The sequence below is a fragment of the Symphalangus syndactylus genome, chromosome 17 (assembly GCF_028878055.3).
Source record: "Symphalangus syndactylus isolate Jambi chromosome 17, NHGRI_mSymSyn1-v2.1_pri, whole genome shotgun sequence".
Classification (NCBI taxonomy): Eukaryota; Metazoa; Chordata; class Mammalia; order Primates; family Hylobatidae; genus Symphalangus; species Symphalangus syndactylus.
In genome coordinates, this window is record NC_072439.2 from 19542344 (window position 1) to 19559643 (window position 17300).

A 17300-nucleotide genomic window follows, 5' to 3' on the forward strand; every position below is an offset into this window, starting at 1 on the left:
TGCAGCTCCAGCCTCCTGCACTGAAGGGGAGAGCCAGATGGGGATGAAAGAGGGCAAAGGGCGTGAATGTGCACCCCGGCCCAGAGCCATGGGGACAGCAGGAGGCTGAGGCCCAGGACTGTGCTTGCCCAACCTGCAGGGTATGTGTGTGACTGTGTGGGTCTGTGTGTGTCTCTTGTGTGTGTGTGTTTGTGTTTGTGTGTCTGTGTGTGTGTCTGCACAAAGTATCTCGAGGTTTGGTGAAAGAATCACTGCTGAAAAAGGCAGAGGCCTCTACAATTCCCAGGCACCTGAAACAGAGACAAAGGGAAAAACAGAAGGAGGGACAAGGAGGCAGGACTGAGAGAGGAGGGGACAGAGAGGTGTCCTGGGCCTGACCCCGCCCATGAGCTTGAGAAGTGCTCCTGCCCTGGGAAGAGGCTCAGTGGAGAAGGAGGAAGGGCAGCACAGCTGACAGCCGTGCTCAGGAAGCTTCTGGATCCTAGGCTCATTCCACAGAGAAGAACACGCAGGCAGCAAAGGCCATGGGGCCCCTCTCAGCCCCCCCACGCACACAGCGCATCACCTGGAAGGGGCTCCTGCTCACAGGTGAGGAGAGAACTTCCTGGGAGAGGACAGGAGGAGGAAGCAGAGTCACTGGATGGGGTCTCCTGGAGAGGATGGGGTTCTAAAAAATAAAAGAAGCCAGCACTTTGGGAGGCTGAGGTGGGTGGATCACGAGATCAGGAGTTCAAGATCAGTCTGGCCAACACAGTGAAGCACTGTCTCTACTAAAAATACAAAAATAAACCACCTACGGTGGTGAGCTCCCATAATCCTAGCTACTCGGGAGGCTGAGGCAGGAGAGTCACGTGAACCCGGGAGGCAGAAATTGCAGTGAGCCAAGATAGCGCAACTGCACACCAGCCTGGGGGACAGTACGATACTCCGTCTCAAAAAAAAAAGAAAAAAAAGGAAAGAAGGCTCTGTTGGAGCCTCAATAGGGGAAAATACACCAGAGAGGGACAGGGGTCAAAACAGGAAAGCCACATTGAACCGGAATTGGTAAGAAGTAGGAAAATCTTAAGTGTTCTGTTTTCCTGATTAATCATCAGGGGCCACCACATTTTGAAAAATGATAATAATAACTATATCAGATGACACTTCAAATAAAAATATAAGCAGGGCATGAAACACTGTCCTCAGCAAAAAACCTCAACAATTGTGGGAGAAAAAAACACCCAGAGTGTGGAGGGCCCTGAGAACTCTCACATCTACATGAGTCTGCAACCTGTTCCAGGCATTGGGGTGCAACCAAGATCACAAAAGTCCCTGTCCTTACAGAGCTCACACTGTCATGGGGAGGAAGACAGACATGCAAAGAGATCTAGAATGTGAGGTCAGGTGTTGACAAGAACCCTGGAGGGAGCAGAGCAGGGAAAGGTCAGAAAGGGAAGACCCAGGGTCTCTGAAGGAGGTGTCAGGAAAGAAGTCTAAGGATGCCCTGATGTGGGCAGGACCTGACGGCAGTGTGGAGGGGACCGTGCGGACCCCTGGGGAACAGGATTCCAAACAGAAAAATGACAAGGTCAGAAGTGTTGAAGGAATGCGGGTCATATTGCTGTCCTTGACCTAGTAGGACAGTAGGACACACACACATACACACACACAAACACACATGCCACTTTTGCGAGTGTGTGTGTTTGTATATTTGTGTGTCTGTCTGTGTCTTCAAGGCTGAGGATTGAAGAGACATTCTCAGGACCCAGGGCCCCAACTTTTCACCCCAGTACATAGGTCTCAATATTAACTAATGCTCTCTCCACCTCCTAGCATCACTCTTACACTTCTGGAACCCGCCCACCACTGCCCAAGTAAAGATTGAAGCCCAGCCACCCAAAGTTTCCGAGGGAAAGGACGTTCTTCTACTTGTCCACAATTTGCCCCAGAATCTTGCTGCCTACATCTGGTACGAAGGGCAAATGATGGACATCCACCATTACATTACATCATATGTAGTAGATGATCAAACAATTGTATATGGGCCTGCATACAGTGGACGAGAAACAGTATATTCCAATGCATCCCTGCTGATCCAGAATGTCACGGGGGAGGATGCAGGATCCTACACCTTACAAATCATAAAGCGAGGTGATGGGATTAGAGGAGCAACTGGACATTTCACCTTCACGTTATACCGTGAGTGATTCCACATGATCCCTGGGTGTTGGGGGGCAGGGGTCATGTCTGCTTCACACACACAGGATTGGCAGGCCTGGACTGTGCCTGTGTCCCTCTCTGCGTTATGTTCCACGCTGGAGTTTGGGCGTTTAGTGCAGGACACACACAGAGGAGACAAATTTCAACAGATCAGAAATTCTTTCCCGCATCCAGACCCTGCAGACACTTGCTGCAGAGGAAGGACAGTCTGATGCGGGGACTCAGCAGCAGGAGATCAGTCTCAGCCAAGCACCTCATGCCCTCTTCATAAATTTCACCCTGAGAAAGACCCTGGAGAACTGAATAGGGCTTGGACTGAGGGTCCCCCGAGATACTCTCAAAGAAGCTCAGCCCTAGAAGTCTCAACCCCAGACCCCTGTCCCTAAATCCTTACTCCAGATAAAGCTGAGGAGCCTGAGCCAGGGCTGGATTGTGGCTTCTTGGGCAGGGCTTACTGGGACCAAGGATTTACCAGCTGTCTGAGGACTGTGTCTCCTGGAGCTGCTCACCAGCCAGGGCTCAGCCCTCAGAGCCTCACCTGGGCAAGGACAGACCTTACTTCACTTGAGACTCAGAGTGGAGAGGACAGAAAGACAAGGTTTCTACGCCATCAGCCAACTGCCTTAGGAGGCTTAGGACAGTCCATAGAAAGTCTAATGTCCCCAGAAGCAGAAACAGAAGAGAGAAGTTGTACCTGGTAGCAGCTTGTCCACAGGGATCTGACCTAAATGTGCTTTCTCATGGAAGCAAATGCATAATAAATGCTGTTTGTGTGAACATCTCCACTGTGCCAAGCATTAGGTCAGGTGACTGAATAATTTAAAATTTATTCAGAGATAGCATGAAAAGCCACAGTCCATTTGACATTTAGCTTATTTGATTGAGAGAAAACTGAGGCACAAGAAGGCACAGTAACTGAACCAGAGTCACACAAACACAAAGAGGAGATCAGGGTCACATGAGGTCTGTCTGCAGCCACAGGCCCATCCTCTCCTCCACCAGAAGTTAGGGCCTACTGGGTTCCAAGGATCCCATAATCATTTATTGGCTCAAATCCTCTCTTCTTGGGCATCCAAACTTCAGAGGAGTGAGAGCAAATGGTCAGCTGATTAGTCTGTACTTCAGAACTAAATCACCTGCCTCAACCGTCAGAGTCAGTGCAAAAAAATGTCCAGGCCTCCCCCTCAGATCTTCATCCCCATCACTGAACCTGAAATCCTGTGTTTCCCAAAGTGTCCATGTCAATGTCATGAGAGGATCAAGGAAAGGGCCTTGTTTTCTTTCCGCACTCACACCCTGCACCAGCACAGGCCCAGCGACAGACACACACTCAGGAGCTCTCACATAACAAATGAAGGAATCGAATCAGGAAATGAATGATCCAAAACCTCTTTAGAGACTGGATCTTGGATGCAGAATCCTAGGATTTTCTACCCACACCTGTCCCTTGTCCTTCAGAGGCTGACACCCATGTTTCATCCCCCCACTACTTCTTGCCCATAAAGCCACCCCACCTCATGTAACTCTGAAGCTCTTTGGCGATCAGAGGATTCTCAGGGCTCCTTGGTCCTGGACTGTGGAACTGGTGGCACCTGGTCCCTGGCATCTCTGAAGTCAGTGTAGCCCTCACTGCTCACTGCCAAGGTGTCTCTACCTCTCTCTGCTTCTCTGTGTCCCTCATCTTCCTCCCACTTCATTCTGACTGGCAAGCCCTGTCCTGCACAGCTTCTTCCTCCACCCCTAGGCCTTCCCCAGACACTCCCTCTAACTAGGCTGGCTGTTCTGTTCCCTTCCCGCTAACACTGTGGCCTGGCCCATCTCCCAGGAAATACGAAAGGTGCAGAAATCACTGGAGTTGCCACTCCTGCCAGGCTTCATCTCGAGCCAATGTCCCCAGGTCACTAAGAGAATGACCTTCCACTGTATTCCCATCCAGGGCTCTTTCCCTTTGTGAGGCTGACCTGTGGACAAGACCATGGGACAGGGATAGGCAGTTCCTCCATCGACTCTTATAATTGCCAGACGAGTTCTTCTGGCCTCCTGCACACATACAAAAAAAAGTTATTGAAATGCTGATTTGTAGTAAAGAAAGATTTTAACCACTCCAAGTCTGCCAAACAAGAGGAAGGAGGTTTACTATTACTCAAATCAGCCTCCCCAGTGGATCAGGGGTTAGAGATTTTCAAGGATAGTTTCAGGGGCACAGGACTAAAAAATGAGTAGTGCTGATTGTTTGGTGATGGAATCATGCGGGCGGAGGGAAATGATCTGTTTGTGCTTGAATCCGCCTCTAGGTAGGGACCACATGACTGGCTGAGCCATTAGTCATAGGTATGGATGAGGTCAGCCGGTTGCCAGAATGCAAAAGAATGAGAAACATCTCAAAAGACCAATCTCACGTTCTACAATAGTGATGTTATCTATAGGAGCAATTAGTTACGAACTTTGTAAACTCTGGCCAAATCACATTTGAGCAGTCAGGGATTATAGAAACTGTGCCTACATTTTAGCAGAATTCAGTTCCCTCCTATCATCTTAACCTCATGGTCTTTCAGTAGTTTTACAAAGGCAGTCCCTGGGCAAAGTAAGGGTGTTAGTTTTACGGAGGAACTATTATCATTCTTGCTTCAAAGTTAAACCATAAACTAAATTCCTCCCAAGGTTAGCCTGGCCTATGCCCAGGAATGAGTGAGGACAGTCAGCCTGAGACTAGATGCCAGATGGAGTCAGCCATGCTAGTTTGCTGTCACTGTTGTAATCTTTGCACTGACTCACCAGGTTGTCAGAGGCTGTACAGGCCTGCAGTCCCCAAAGCCCATGGGCTCATTTCACCCGTTTCAATCGTGACTCCATCCTCAACCTGCTATGGAGCTCACGTTCTCTAGTCACTTCCTAGAGACTTCTGGCTTCCTGTCAGGCACAAAACAAGCTTGAAATTTGTCACTCGGTTCTAACACTAAGTAAAAAGCTGAACAAACTCAAAAGTCAACAACTCGCTAAAATCCCTCAGAGATGGCTGGGCACAGTGGCTCACACCTATAATCCCAGCACTTTGGGAGGCTGAGGCGGGCACAAGGTTAGGAGACAGAGACCATCCTGGCTGACATGGTGAAAACCTGTCTCTATTAAAAATACAAAAAAATTAGCCAGGCATGGTGGCAGGCACCTGTAGTCCCAGCTACTTCAGAGGCCTAGGCAGGAGAATGGCGTGAACCCAGGAGGCAGAGTTTGCAGTGAGCTGAGATCATGCCACTGCACTCCAGCCTGGGCGACAGAATGACACTATGTCTCAGAAAAAAAAATGCTGTTAGAGAAATGAAGAATGCTTTTGATGCTCACTGGTAGACTGCACACAGCTGGGGAAAGAATCCCTAGCTTGAGGATGTGTCAATACAAACTTCCAAAACTGGAACAGGAAAGTTCAAAAAGTGTGGGGAAAAAAACGTGGAACAACATATTCAACTTCATATTTAATATTTTGTTTTGACAATAGCAATTTTTAAATTTTCTAGTTGTGGGACAATTACAAAGGCTGTAACATACACGTAATGGGAATACTGGTGGTTTTAGGGACCAGTTGGAGGTGGCCAGGTGGGTGCTATCTGATAGTTTTACTGCCTGTGCCACACACAACTGTTTCCTCATGATGCTATTTTCATAAGTTGGAGTTCTTCGTGTGGGGAGACACACGAGCCATTGGCATCTCACTTAGACTTTTCCTAATTCACAAAAACTTGCACTCTAGTGGTGTATCCTGAGCTTAAGAGAAAACGAAGAAAGCATTTCACATACCTGTTTTGGGGTCCTCCCCATTTTTCCTAACTCTGCACAGAAATTAGAAGAAAGGAGTTCTTTCTATATTTACTAACATAACACACATCGCTTTTTTAAATTTGGCATCATTCCTCCCTTTATGTAATTGAGGCACTGACCAGTTCTGTCCTTTTAACGGGACTCTCTCTACTTAAGGAATTGCTAATTTCAAATCACCTTTGGCATCTTTCTTTAAGTGTAATGTGATCCTGCTGGAATTCATGGCACACCTAAACTTATTTTGGTCTTAAGAGAAATACTACTACCAGCAATTGATCTTAGATATTTCAATCATCAGTAAAAATTTCCACTTATGAAAACATTTTCATGTTTCCTCCAAATTTTTTTTTTGTTACTAGAGTCAGAACACAACATGAGGTCTAAACTCCTGACAACTTTTTATGGGAAAATTACAGTATTACAAATTGAGCATCCCAAATCCAGAAATCCAAAATCTGAAATGCTCCAAAACTCAACACTTCTCACCACTGATGTGATACCAAAAAGACGTGCTCACTGGCGCATTTTGGATTTTAAATTTTTCAGATTTGGGATGCTAAACCAGTACATATACTGTAAATATTCCAAAATAAAAAAATGAGAAATCCAAAACACTTGGTTTGAATCTTTCTACATAAGGAGCACTTTATCTGTATGAACTATAGGCATGAGGCTGTACAGGAGCTCTCTAGAACCTCCTCATCCTGCATAACTGAAACCGCACACCCACGGAACAACGCCCTATTCCCCTGATCCCAGCTCCTGGAAACTACTCTTCTACTCTCTGATTCACCCCGGAATCCACTGATATGAGGTACATAAAGTAGTCAAACTCAGAATCAGAGAGTAGAATGTCTAATGAGAGAAAGTATCTGCAAGACTTCTTTCCAAATATTGGTCTAATATCCACCAAACACATATGGTCCATGAGGGCCAGACTTCCATCATCAGTTCATGTTCGCCCTTTCCACCAGTCAGTTCTGCATTTTCAAACATCCACATGTATTTCTAGAAAGATCCACATGATCCTCGCCTGCCCTCTACGTGGGGAAGGAAGCATCCTGGACCCAGAACAGGGTACATGGTCTTGGTCCAAAGCTATCAGCTCTTGCCTGTCCCCTTCACTCTTTGTAGGTCATTCCTTGGACTCTCCTCTATCTTTAGAGGTCACTGGCTCAAGTCAGTCACTATGAGACACCTGGGAACACTGCCCCACCTTGTAGCTCCACTGCCTGATGACTGAACTGACCTCCAGGCTTGACTCTGGTCTCCTTGTGTTATTTCTGCTGAAGTACCAAGTCCCAGGCCATGCTTTCCAGTACCCAAAGGGTTTAAGGACAATGGGAATGTCCATCATCCATCCCTAGCATGGCCTTGGAAAGGGAAGCTGCAGAGAAAACATACCTCGGCAGGGCAGAGTAAGACTGAAACTAAGAAGATTCCAGCACTGCATGCTCCAAGTGAGGAACACAAGGTAGGCCAAGCAGGCAGTTGGAGATGGAGGGACTCACAGAGGCACCAGGGGCTGTGACTGTTGGTCCTGTGTCTTTCCATGACCCAATGCCGCTGCTCAATTCACACTTGAGAAAGTCTGTGCTTCCCCCACATAAAGCAGGCAGCCTCACAATCTCTGAGCCCTCAGATTGCCATGCATCTGTCTTGTAACACACACACCTGCCATGGACTTTTAAGGACTTAGGTGGGCTGAGAGGTGGGAAATGCCAACTCTGATTGAAAAATGCCTTTGGAGGAATCAAAGATGCGACATAGGGCAATCTTCTCTCTGTTTTCTACACAGTGAAGACTCCCAAGCCCTCCATCTCCAGCAGCAAATTAAACCCCAGGGAGGCCATGGAGGCTGTGATCTTAACTTGTGATCCTGAGACTCCGGATGCAAGCTACCTGTGGTGGATGAATGGTCAGAGCCTCCCTATGACTCACAGGTTGAAGCTGTATGAAACCAACAGGACCCTCATTCTATTTGGTGTCACAAAGGATATTGCAGGACCCTATGAATGTGAAATACGGAACCCAGTGAGTGCCAGCCGCAGTGACCCAGTCACCCTAAATCTCCTCCGTGAGTATCTTCTGTTCCTCTGGGAGCCAGGCTGCAATCCCAAATACACATGGCCAGAGGCCAGGCCTCTCAGTCCCTCTCAGGTCCAAGTACAGAGACATTTACCCCTGGACATCAAAGCTGGCCATGACTTTCTGCCCTAGGCAAAGCAGAGTAGGCCTAGGCTTGATCAACAATAGGAGAAAAGAGGCTGCTCCTGTAGTGGGAGACTCAGAGTCCACAGCTTGTGATGGGAGAAACAGGTGAATGTCTCAGGCTCCAGATCAGTGAACACAGCGGAGATTTGGCTGGGACTTCAGTGTTGCGACTTGACTCACAGGGTCACTGTGGCCCTTCCACAGACGAGGGTTTTCCCTTCCCTCTGAAAATATCACCTGTGACTTTATTGTCTTTGCTCCATATGGCCTGGATTCCCCCACCATTTCTTCCTCATACAACTATTAACATACAGGGGAAGTCCCCAAGCTATCCTGCCTCACAGACTCTCACCCACTGGCAGAGCATTCTTGGCTGATTGATGGGAAGTTCCAGCAATCAGCACAAGTGTTCTTTATCCCCCAAATCACTAAAACATACAGCAGGGTCTATGTCTGTTTCATCCATAACTCAGCCACTGGTGGAACAAATCTCATAATCAAGAGGATCATAGTCCCTGGTAAGTGGATCCCTGGAGCATTGGCAATATGTTTTCCAGTGCAGTCTATCTAGCTATCAGGGAAGAGCCACCTGCCCTCTGCAAAGGGAGAGGGAAAATCAAAAACCCAGTACAGGAAATATGTTTCTGCTCGAAAACCACCAGCTTTTGCCTGTCCCCTTCACTCTTTCTAGATCATTCTTTAGACGGTACACTAACAATGAACAATCTCACAGGAAATTAAGAAAAGAATTTCAATTCACATTAAAATCAACAGGAATAACATATTTTGGAATAAGTTTAACCAAAAAGGTCAGTGATTATACTCTGAAAACTACAAAACATTGCTGAAAAAAAATTATAGACGATGTCAATATATGGAAAGACATTCCATTTTCATGGACTGGAAGAATCAATATTGTTAGAAAGACAATAATACCCAAAGTGAATTGCAAATTCAATGCAACCCATACCAGAATCTCATTAATATTTTGCAGAATTAGAAAACTCTGTCCTAAATCTGACCCCACAGGCTCTTATTAATGACTGCCACAAGAGAAACACTGAGAAAAAGATGCAACCACGAAAAGGTGGAAAGTTCTGATGACATAGAAAATAGCAATCAGACTTTCTCACATCCCAAAGCCTTCAAAAAATATACGAGTGCAGCATGGCCAGTAGGGAATTGACTGAAAACTAATCACCAAGCTAGAAACATAGTGAGAGAAAACAAAGGGGCAAGAATATATTTGGATTATCATCTCACACTTTTGCCTACTAATCTGATGCCGAAAAGAAATGCTCACTGAAGCATTTTAGATTTTGAATCTTTCAGATTTGGGATGCTAAACCAGTAATTACGTGACAAATATTTCAGAATCAAAAAATGTCAGAAATCCAAAACACTTTTTGTCCTAAGTCTTATGCAGAAGAAATACTCAATGTGTGTGAACTATAGGCATCAAGCTGTATAGCAGATCTCTAAAACCTCCCCACCTTGCATAACTGAAACTGCACAGCCATGAACAACTTCTGATTCTCCACACTGCCAGCTCCTGGCAACGAGCAGTCTCTTCTCATATTCACTCTGGAATCCACTTACATGAGGTCCCTAGAGTAATCGAACCCATGGAATCAGAGAGTAGAATGTCCAATGAAAGAAAATATTTGCAAAACATCTCTCCAAATTTGTCTCATATCCATCAAACACACACGGCCCATGAGGACCAGATTTCCAGCAGTTCATTCCCACCCTTTCCACCAGTCAGTTCTGCATTTGCAAATGTTCACATGTATTTCTGGAAAGATCCACATGGTCCTCACTTGCCCTCTGCAGAAGGAGAGGAAACTTAAAGAACCCAGGACAGGGAACATGGTTCTGCTCCAAAGCCACCAGCTCTTGCCTGTCCCCTTCACTCTTTCTAGATCATTCCTTGAACTCTGCTCTATCTTTAGAGGTCACTGGTTCAAGTAACTCATCATGAAACACCTGCAAAAAACTGCCCCACCTTGTGCCTCCACTGCCTGATGACTGAACTGACCTCCAGGCTTGACTCTGGTCTCCCCTGTGTTATTTCTGCTGAAACATCCAGTCCCAGGCCAGGCTGCTCAGTATCTTCAGGGTTTCAGGACAATGGGAAGACCCATTATTACTCATCTCTAGAATGTCCTTGGAAATGGAAGCTGCAGAGAAATCACATCTAGGGGGGCTAAGTAGGATGGAATTTGGAAGGGGCCCAGCAGTTGCACATTCCAGGTAGGGAACCCAAGGTGAGCCAGCCAGTCAACTAATGAAGGAGGGACTGGGAGGGGTAACAAGGGCTGTGACTCCCACTGACGTGTCTGTCCATGACCCAACACTGCTGCTCAATTGACACTTGAGAAAGTCTGTGCTTCCCTAAGACAGAGCAGGCTACCTCACAGTCTTTGAGCCCTTAGATCATCATGCATCTGTCTTGTGACACACGCAACAGCTATTGGCTTTCAAGGATTTGGGTGGGCTGAGAGGTGGGAGATGCCAACTCTGATTGAAGGATGCCTGTGGAGGAATCAAAGGTGCCACAAAGGACAATCTTCTCTCTGTTATCCACACAGCGAAGCTGCCCAACCCCTACATCATCATCAACAACTTAAACCCCATGGAGAATAAGGATGTCTTAGCCTTCACCTGCGAACCTAAGAGTGAGAACCACACCTACAGGTGGTGGCTAAATGGTCGGAGGCTCCCAATCAGTCCCAGAGTAAGGCGACCCATTAAAAACAGGACTCTCATTCTACCCAGTGTCACAAGAAATGAAAAAGGACCCTATGAATGTGAAATACGGGATCGATATGGTGGCATCCGCAGTGACCCAGTCACCCTGAATGTCCTCTGTGAGTATCTTTTGTTCCTCTGTGGACCAGGACACCAACTTAAATCCAAACGACCGGAGGCCAGGCCTCTCAGTCTCTCTCCGGTCCAGGTATAGACAACTTTACTTCTGGACATCTGAGCTGGCCATGGCTCCCTGCCCTGGGAAAACGTGGGTAGGCACAGCCTTAACCAAGAATATAAGGGGAGGGGACGCTCTTGTCATGGGAGACCTGGGGCCCACAGCTTGTGATGGGAGAAACAGGTGAATACCTCAGGCATCGGCTCAGTGAACATAGAGGGGGTTTCGCTGGGACTTGAGGGTGTGTCTTGGCTCAGAGGGTCACTGTGTCCCTTTAAGAGATCCAGAACACCCCCTTCCCTCGGATGACATCACCTGTGGCTTTATTCTCTTTGCTCCAGATGGTCCAGACCTCCCCAGCATTTACCCTTCAGTCGGCTATTACCGTTCAGGAGAAAAACTCTACTTGTCCTGCTCCGCGGACTCTAACCCACCAGCAGAATATTCTTGGACAATTAATGGGAAGTTTCAGCAATCAGGACAAAAGCTCTTTATCCCCCAAATTACTACAAAGCATAGCGGGCTCTATGCTTGCTCTGTTCGTAACTCAGCCACTGGCAAGGAAAGCTCCAAATCCATAACAGTCAAAGTCATTGGTAAGTGGATCCCAGCATCCTTGGCAATAGGGTTTTAGGTGGAGTCTATCTGGCTTTCACAGAAGAGTCAGGAAAACATTTTTATTCCCAGCCTGTGTCCCATGGGCACAAGCAAATCCCAAATTCTCCTGCTGAACCCTCCCAATTTGTCTCTATAGACTCTCTTCTCCTTGTTTTTCTGTTATCTCATGGCTGACCTTGCGTCTCGACAGAGAAAGTTAGGGAGGGGGCCTTATCAATCCCGAGCCCTATGTGGTAGAAGAGGCTTCACAGAGGGACAAGAAGGAGAGTCCTCAAGATCAAGTTGCTTCTCGCTGTCACCAACACATCCCCTTCTGCCACGTCTTTGTTTCCTTGAACCTATTCCATGAGCTACAAGGAACATCTGAGGATTTGAAACAAGCTCACGCTTTTCCCACAAATGAGAGGAGGAAGCCCCTTGAGTGAGGGAGGGGCAGCTCAGACTCTGCTTCCTGCTCTGCTCCGGGCTCCTCTGGTGACTGGCCATGCCTGACTCCACCTGGGGTGGGACCAGCATGTGTGGAGAAAGAGCCCTGGTGGCCTGTCCTGAATTTGGCTAAATCGAGCTGCCAGTTGAAGACAAGCCTCCCCCGGGCCAGGCTGCAGGGAAATGAGAAGAGAGGGAGACTCAGGGCAGACTCCTGAGCTGCGTCCTGGCTCTGAAGTCACCAGCTGTATGAGGCTGTGGGCACATCACGTGGGACACAGCACGGAGGACAGTGACTGATGCAGAGCTGGAAAAATAGAGAGATTCACCCCGGGGCTCTGCATGGCAGGAAAGGGGCAGTGCCAAAAAGCGTGTAATTATAGAGAGGGTAAGACTACCAGACACTTTATATATATCTAATACAAGACTTACCATTAACTATTTCTAAGTGTACAATTTAGTGTTGTGTAACCATCACACTATCCATTTCCAGAACTTTTTCCTCTTACCATATTAAACCTCTGTACCCAATAAACAGAAACTCTCACTCCTTCTCCCCCTAACCCTTAGCACCCAACATTCTACTTTCTGTCTCCATGAAACTGGCTATTCTAACTATCTTTTATAAATGGAATTTTATAATAATTATCCTTTTGTGTCTGGCTTATTTCAGTTAGCATATCTTCAAGGTTCATCCATTTTGCACGATGTATTGGAATTTTATTCCTTCTTAATGTTGAATAACATTTCAATGTATAGATACACCTCATTTGCCTACCCACTTATCTTTCAATGGACTTTTCAGTTGTTTACATGTTTTGGCTATTGTGAGTAATGCTTCTCTCAACATCAGTGTACAAATATTTGTTCAAATTTCTTTCAATTCTATGGGGAGTATGTCCAGAAGTGGAATTGCTGGATCAAATGGTAATCTATTGTTTAATATTTTGAGAAATAGCCACAGCACTTTTTCCAGTGGCTATAACATTTCCCATTCCCATCAGCAATGCACTAGAGCTCCAATTTTTCCATCTACTTGAAAACACCTGTTGTTTTGTGTTGCTGTCATTGTTGTTTATCAAAGCCATCCTAAAGTGTGTGAGGTGGTGTAACATTGTGGTTTTGATTTGCATATCTCTAAGTATTCGTGATGCTGACGAACTCTGCATGGGTTTATTGGATATTTGTATATTTTCCTTGGAGGAAACTCAATTTTAATCTTTTGTTCATTTTTTTATTGGGTTTTTGGATGTTTGCTATTGTTGACTTGTAGCCTTTCATGTATTCTGGAAATTATTTTCTTATCACACATATAATGTGCAAATATTTTTATCATTCCACAGGTTGCCTTTTTACTTTCTTGATAATGTTCTTCGATATATAAAAGGTTTTGTTTTTTGTGAAGTCCAATTTATCCATTTTATTTGTTGCCTATGCTTTTGTTGTTACAACCAAGAAATCACTGTGAAATTCAGTATGATGAAGCTTTTCTTCTAAGAGTTGTATAGTTTTTGCTCTTACATTTAGATCTTTGATCTATTGGGGGTTAATTTTTTACATGGTGTTAGGTAAAGGTTCCACTCTTCTTGCCCTTGGATATCCAGCTTTCCCAATATGATTTGGTGAGAACACTGTCCCTTCCCCATTGAACGATCTTGGCACACCCGATGAAAATCATTTGGCCATATATGCAAGCATTTCTTTCTGGGCTATTATATTTCATTAATTTCTATGTCCTCCTTTATGCCAGGACCACACTGTATTGATGACTGGGGCTTTGTAGTAAATGCTGAAATCAGGAAGTGTGAGTCCTCCAGCTTCATTCTTCCTCTTCAAAGCTGTGTGTCTACTTAGAGTCATGAGATTCAATATAAATTTTAGGACAGATTTTTCTTTTTCTGCAAAAATGTCACTGAGATTCTGATAGGAATTGTATTGAATCTGCAGCTCACTTTGGGTAGCACTGTCCTCCTAACAATATTAAGTCTTCCAATTCATGAAAACAAAATGTCTTTCAATTTATTGATGTCGTCTTTCATTTCCTTCATCAATATTTTGTAGATTTCAGGTCTAATCATTTCACCTCTTTGGTTAAACTTATTCCTAAATATTTTATTCTTTTTGATGTTGATATAAATTGAAATTTTTTTTCTTAATTTCCCTTCAGATTGTTCATGGTTAGTGTTTTGAAATACAACTGATGTTTGAATGTTGATTATGTATTGTGTTACATTACTGAATTTATTTCTTAATTCTAATAGGTTTGTTCCATCTTTAGGATTTTCTACATATAAGTTCAAGTTATCTGTCAACAGAAATAATTTTACTCCTTCCTTCCAATTTGAATGTCTTTTTTCAAATTTTTGCCTAATTTTTCGGACTAGACCTTTCAATACTATGTTGAATAAAAGTGTCAAAAGCAGGCATCCTTGTCTTGTTCCTGCTCATACAGGGAAAGCTTTCAGTCTTTCTCCATTGAGTATGATGTTAGCATTGGGTTTTTCACATATTGCCTTTATATTGAGTTGGTTTCCTTCTATTCTTAGAATGTTTTTATTATGAAAAAATATTGAATTTCATCAAATGATTTTATTGATTCAATCTTAATACTGATTATAGTTCTATTCATATTTTTCTGTGGTTCTAGGAGTTTGTCTACTTCACCTAGGTTATCTAATTTATTGGCATAGAATTATTTATAGTACTTTCATAATCATTATTTTATTAGGATTGGTAGTAATCGCTCCATTTCTCTTTTTTTTTTTTTTTTTTTTTTTTTTGAAGAGAAAGAGGCTCTCACTCTGTAGGCTAGCCGAGGATGGAATACAGTGGTGTCATTATGGCTTACTGCAGCCTCAACCTCCTGGGCTCAGGCAATTCTCCATCTTCAACCTCCCAAGATGCTAGAACTACTGGTGCATGCCACCATGCCCAGCTAATTCATTTTTTATTTTTTTGTAGAGACAGGGTCTCCCCAAGTTACCTATGCTGGTCCAAACACCTGGTCTCAAGAAATCCTTCTGCTGTGACCTCTGAAAGTGCTAGGATTAAAACATGACCCACCATGCTCAAAGTCCATTTTCATTTCTGAGTTTAGTAATTTTAAACTTTTCTCTTTTTTTCTTAGTCAATCTGCTTAATGGTTGTCAATTTTGTTGATTTTATTTTGAAGAATCAACTTTTGGTTTCATTAATTTCCTCTATTCTTTTTCCATTCTCCATTTTAATTATATCCACTCTAATCCTTATTATTTCCCTCATTCACTGTGCTTGGGTTTAGTTTCTTCTTCTTTCATATCCTGAAGTATTAAAGTAGGTTGTTGACCTAAGATCTTTCTTCTTTTTTACTGTGAGAGTTTACATTTATAAATTTCTTGCACAAGACTCAACTTCTCTGAACCTCTGATTCCTCACCTGAAAATTGCAATGAGAGTGTTTTCTTCATATCATTCTTTTAAATGTTTAATGCAGTCAATGAAACAAGATGCCACACACAGAGAAACCAATGTCAGCTGCTCTATTACTACCATCATCATTAGCCTTGAGGTCAAATAGTCCTAGAATCAAATCTCAGATCCACCTGACACTAGCCATATGACACCTGGAAAGTTTTTACACCACTCTAAGCTTCTGTCTTTTCATCGGCAAAATGGAAATAATGTCTACCTGACAGGGTTATTGTGTGGATTAAATGACATACAGGTAAAGTATTTAGCACAGGGCCTGGCACATAGGAAGTGCAACTCAACTGTACCTACCTTTTTCCGTATGTATATGGAAAAAGAGGTAACACATAAAACACGAGGACATGGTTACTGACTGCTTGTGGGAGAGAAAGAAAAAAAGCTAAGGGCAAAGAATCAAGCCTGGTATGTTAGTTTTTACCAACTGAGATGCACCCAAGATGGGATTAGACATACAAGATAATTGATCAGGCAAGACACCTGTGAGGGAATGTGGGGCAGGCATGAAGGTAACATGGGAGAACCCACAGACCACTATGCGGAGCTGATTCTTGTGAAAAAGAAAGAGAAAGAAGCTTTAGGTACCAGTGCAGTTCTAAGAGTTTTCGCAAGGCTGATGGGGAGTCCTCCAACCAGTCACCCATTAGAGTTAAAGAGAGCCTCAGAGAACTAGGCTTGCTTTCACGCCCTTGCTGGGAGCCTGTGGGAAAGAAGCTTTCTGTGCAAAGGAGGTGGTGAATTTGAAATGCACTGACCTGAGCCTTCTGTCAATCAGTTCCCTGCCATGGAGACCTGGCAGGTCTCATTCATGGCTGCCACAATACAGACACTGAGAAAAAGATACAACCATGAAAAAGTGCAAAGGTGGCAAGTTTAATGACATAGAAAATAGCAATCAGCCTTTCTCATCTCCAAAAGCCTTCCAAAATATCTGAATGCAGTAGAGAATTGATAGAGGACTGATCACCAACCTAGAAACATGGTGAGAGGGAAAAAAAATCTGCAAGAATATCATCATCTCCCATCAATTTTCCAACAGAAACAATGTAGTCCTTGAAGAAACAATTCTAGAGTACCTCATGTTACATGCTTTTTCCTCAGGCTCCACCATGTGAAATAACATCAACTTCTTTCCTTCTTTTCTTTCCATGACAGCTCCTTCAGGAACAGGACATCTTCCTGGCATTAATACATTAGAGCAGCCGTGATGTCATTTCTGTATTTCAGGAAGACTGGTAGGAGGTATGATGGCCTTTTCTCTTATCCTGGTTCCTGCAGGGCTGACTGCCATGCTTCGGAGAGGGAAAAGACTTATTTGTATCTGGGACTGGATCTCCTCCTTCCTCCACTAAACTCCTGCTTCTCAACACTAATTCTTGCAGTTCCCTTTCTCCCTGGCCTTTATGCTCCCTGTACCCCACTGTTTTTAGACATAATTATCTCCAGCCTCTGCTCATCTGTTTCTCAGATTCAAATGAGAAACACAATTTCACATGGTGAAACCCTCTTCATTATTTTTAACATCTCTCAATAGTGTAGTTCTCTCCATTCCCATAAAGCTCAACCACTTCTCAAAGTATTGCTTGATTTCTTTTCTCCAGACTTTGAAACCTTCCTTGCATATGACTGCCTCATTA

The 17300-nt window shown here is 44.4% G+C and overlaps 1 protein-coding gene across 5 annotated transcripts; it reads left to right on the top strand.

Annotated features, from left to right (window-relative positions):
• Window positions 1-467: 467 nt before the first annotated feature.
• On the top strand, window positions 468-16723 carry LOC129466520 (pregnancy-specific beta-1-glycoprotein 4-like). 5 transcript variants are annotated; one of them, XM_055250197.2, is made up of 6 exons: window positions 468-588; window positions 1813-2178; window positions 7811-8089; window positions 10818-11096; window positions 11497-11751; window positions 15161-16723. In XM_055250197.2, exons 1-6 carry the CDS (start codon window positions 525-527, stop codon window positions 15226-15228), a joined length of 1311 nt encoding a protein of 436 aa, XP_055106172.1. In that variant the 5' UTR covers window positions 468-524; the 3' UTR covers window positions 15229-16723. The 5 variants fall into 5 exon arrangements, with proteins under 5 accessions (XP_055106172.1, XP_063477114.1, XP_063477113.1 ...); XM_063621044.1 differs by lacking the exons at window positions 10818-11096; window positions 15161-16723 and having other exon boundaries at window positions 11497-11887; XM_063621043.1 differs by lacking the exons at window positions 7811-8089; window positions 15161-16723 and having other exon boundaries at window positions 11497-11887.
• The last annotated feature ends 577 nt before the right edge of the window (window positions 16724-17300 follow it).

Bases quoted from the DNA above. Each gene is read 5' to 3' on its own strand.
- LOC129466520 (XM_055250197.2), top strand. From the start codon at position 525: ATGGGGCCCCTCTCAGCCCCCCCACGCACACAGCGCATCACCTGGAAG. The intron at 589-1,812 runs GTGAGGAGAGAA...TCCACCTCCTAG, and splicing joins GAAGGGGCTCCTGCTCACAG to CATCACTCTTACACTTCTGG. The intron at 11,097-11,496 runs GTGAGTATCTTT...TCTTTGCTCCAG, and splicing joins AGTCACCCTGAATGTCCTCT to ATGGTCCAGACCTCCCCAGC.